At 37.8% G+C, this 3649-nt stretch overlaps 1 protein-coding gene across 2 annotated transcripts in view; it reads right to left on the reverse strand.

Annotated features, from left to right (window-relative positions):
• LOC108246810 (desmin) overlaps window positions 1–739 on the reverse strand; it is a 31248-nt gene extending 30509 nt beyond the window's left edge. The window contains exon 1 of one of the 2 annotated variants that reach the window (XM_025010166.2): window positions 644–739. In XM_025010166.2, coding sequence (XP_024865934.1) covers window positions 644–646 — 3 coding nt within the window. In that variant the 5' untranslated portion in view covers window positions 647–739. The remainder of the gene's footprint in view (window positions 1–643) is intronic. The other variant, XM_017434532.3, reaches the window with a different exon arrangement.
• Between the last annotated feature and the right edge of the window lie 2910 nt (window positions 740–3649).

Below are 3649 nucleotides of genomic sequence, written 5' to 3' on the forward strand. Positions count from 1 at the left end.
GCCGAAAAACGTACGGAATAGTTAAAGAATAGATAATAGATAATAGATAATAGATAATAAAGAGAAACAGGAAAACAATGGTGTGAATGCTTAAAAGCATTCACACAATAATAATTTATAGATCAGTGGGCAAAAGCAGAGATTTTAGTGTGACAGATCAGGGAGAACTGAAGCTAATTACCTAATGTTTATCTTGTCTACTTTGTGTAAAGAAAGTAGTGTTTAAAATAAAAAAATGCTCTTTCTTTAAGTCAAAGTCAAGTCTCTGTTCTCTCTCATACAAAAATGTGTGCGAAAAAAAAGAAAAACGTGAATTTGTTTGCATGATTGAATTAGTCTCATCAAAACTGGTCAAATTTGAGCTTTTGTTTATACATATTTAATGTTTTTTTTAGGTTTTCAAGTTAAGATAAACTAATAAAAACAAAGACTTTTCATCCATCTGTTGTACTTTTGCTTGTGACAGCTAAAAACTGATCTACGTCGAACTGTTCAGAGCAGCTCAGTAAAATTTAGCATTTACATGTTCTGTCAACCTGTGTCGTGTTTGAACTTAGACTCAGCTGCAGAACTGCAAAACACAGGAACAACAAACAGTTATTATGATCCCCCGAAAGGGTAAAAGAAACATTTCACATCTTACCATTTGGAGGTTGAAGGTGAAAGTCTGTAGGTCTGTGGCAGATGTTTGTCTTTTTATGCAGGTAAAAGGTTTTGGTCACACCCCTGAAAGACTCACGCCCAAAATATTTTCATTTTTCTTTCACGACACTCATCTTTTAGTCCAACACGTCGAGCAAGCTGCATTCAAGCTGTTGCAGTTAAACCAGGCATTAAAAGTTTTTACAAATTAGAGAAATATTTTTGACATGAAACTCTTGCAGCTTTCACTGACCTTTTAAACATCTTTCCACTGAACTCATGTCGAGGACAGTCTTGCAGACAGTCATAGGGAACTGAATTCAAACAACAACAAAAAAACTTTAATAACAAAATAAACTACTGACAGGGTAGCAAAATACAAATAAACAAATAATTAAAACAGGAAGAGCTGGAAACAGAGAAAGAAAACAGAGGATCTGACAATGAGCGTTGTCGATCCCCTGAGGAACGCCAAACAAAATCCCCTTCTAGCTGTTCATCGCAGGACCCCGGTCCCACACTGCAAATATTATTGTGTTATCATCAATCCTGCATCAGTATGTCTTAAATTTTTACCTTCCATTAAGATCAATCCCATATTTCAAATGTTTTTGCTTTTCTGCTGTAAATCACCTTCATCAAAGAGCTGTCATAAAAGCTGAGCTGCACAGTGACTTGACATCAGTCTGTTAAAGTCACCTTGGTGAATGTCACCGCCTGTGTTCTTTGGGACTGATTTTATCAGTGCTTTAGATCAACACTTACCTGTGTTCAGCTTCAGACTCACCTGTTTTACTGTGACACCTGCTTGTTGACTCCCTTCTTGTCCTTCTCAGATTTTTGGAGCTTCTGTGTTGATCTCACTGGACTCCAAGACTCAGCCGGACCTCGTGTACTCATCTGCCTGCCCTTTCTTCATCGCTCTCCTCTCCAAAACCTCCTTAGTTCTTCTTCTCAGACTCCTGGACCTCGCCCCCTCTGAGTACCTGGAATCAAACACAGGACAAGTAGTCTGGATCTTTACACTCAACCACAGATTACCAGACCTTGCAGATCCTGCGTCACCTCCATCGTTTGCAGTACTACCAAATCCCTGGACAACAAAGATTAATACACACCTTCAACTGCCTTAGGTCTCTGTGGTCTGCAATTTGAGTCCTGTTTAGGAAAATACTCTAAAATCACAGCAAATTTAAGAGGATTACTAGAAAGTAGAGCTGTTCTGCCCAAAATCTGTTGGTTTCTTCAGATCAGACCAGGTTTTCCCCACAATGTCCTCAATTAACAACATAGCCTGACAAACGGACAGAATCTGACGCTGGTTTTGCGAAGTTACACTCTGAAAAAATAATTTTAGTCTATGAAAATGATTTATTTTAAACAGGAGCCAGAGAAAAACAATTCAGAAAGCACCAGCATCTGGACGGAGGTTTTTAGTCCCTAAATGTAGAACAAGACGTTATAAAAACAGTTTTGTTCCTACTGCTGTTATTGAAACAAACAAGCTGAAATGATGTTTCCTTTACATGAAATCTAGTGTTATTTTTATTTCAACACTTTTTATGTGTATTTTATTCAAATTTTTAAGTCTTACTCTCCTTTCCTGTATCCAACGGAGACAGAGGCGAACCCACTACGCAGACTCATAGTAAAAATGAATGAAAACTATTTATTTACCTTAAATAAACAAACAAAAAGGCTGACATGGCAGCAAAACTAACATTAACAAAATACAAAAACAAGTGGCATGGCAAGACAAGCAGACAAACAGACTGATCCAGTGGTGTGTGGGAGAAATGGCCGGGTTTATAAATCAGGAGGTGATTGGAAAGTGGGCACAGGTGAAGCAATTAACAAGACTAGAGACAGGTGTAGATGGGCGTGGCAGGAAGGCAAAAGAGTGATTGGGGAGGAGTGAATAGTGACAGCAAACATGAACAGGAAAAACTAAACTGAAACAATAACTCAAACAGAAACCAGATAATAATAACAACAACAAACCGAAAATACCAAAACTATGACAGATGTGGGATGATGCAGGTGATATGCATTTCCTCAATGAAGGCTGGTTTCACTTTTTTTGTTTTTATTGTACAAGAAAATTGTGAAACAAGGAAGTACTTAGTTAAATCAACTAGTCAAACCAGCATCATTTTTGGCTGAGAAACAGGGAAACGCTGGAGGTTTTTTGTTTAGCATTTCAGTAGTTTACTTTGTATTTTTAAACCTATTAACATCAAAAGTTATCCAGAAATACATGGAAACTTACAGAGGATTTTTGTGGGAGAGCAATAAATGGTGTCCAGTTATCTATTAATGCACTGTAACTAAGACTATATTTGACGAACACAGAAGTTCGACAGAAAGTGTCTTGATTGGAACCGAACAGTTCCAGACTGAAACCAAATGTTGATGAAATCCTGAAAAGTAAAAGTTCAAACATGTTGAGCAGGTCACTGAGACGGATTCTTCAGGAATGTTAGAAATGAAGCTCCATCAAGGGAGAGAACATTCTGCCAGATGAAGCCAACTTTCTGTCATCGGGTGGATTTCATCAGCCTTTTGTTCAGCACCTGGTTTCAGGTGTTTTTAACCTGTTGGTGACCATTTTTAAAGGAAGTTCCAGTGCTAAACAAATCAAGTCTGCCCCGCCCTGTCCCAGCAGCACCAGCCAGTGGACATGTAATAACAGCAATATAACAGAACATACGCATAATTTCTGTATCAACTTCAGAACAGTGGGAAAAGAAAAAGGTTGGATTTTTGCTAAAATGACAAACACACACACACACACAGTTCTAGAATTGCGCCGACTCAGAGAGGCAGCACGTTGGAGTAGCTCTGTACCTCTCGTTAAGATTTATTTTCTTTTTTCAAATTTCATTCTTGTTTTTCCTTGGAAAATAGCTTTTTTTTTTTGGACAACTATACCTTTTTGTCTTGGATGCTGTGCAGCTGGATTGATTTTTCCCAATACTTTTTATATTGTGCTCTTTTGTTATGATGC

The sequence above is a fragment of the Kryptolebias marmoratus genome, linkage group LG23 (genome assembly GCF_001649575.2).
Source record: "Kryptolebias marmoratus isolate JLee-2015 linkage group LG23, ASM164957v2, whole genome shotgun sequence".
Lineage (NCBI taxonomy): Eukaryota > Metazoa > Chordata > Actinopteri > Cyprinodontiformes > Rivulidae > Kryptolebias > Kryptolebias marmoratus.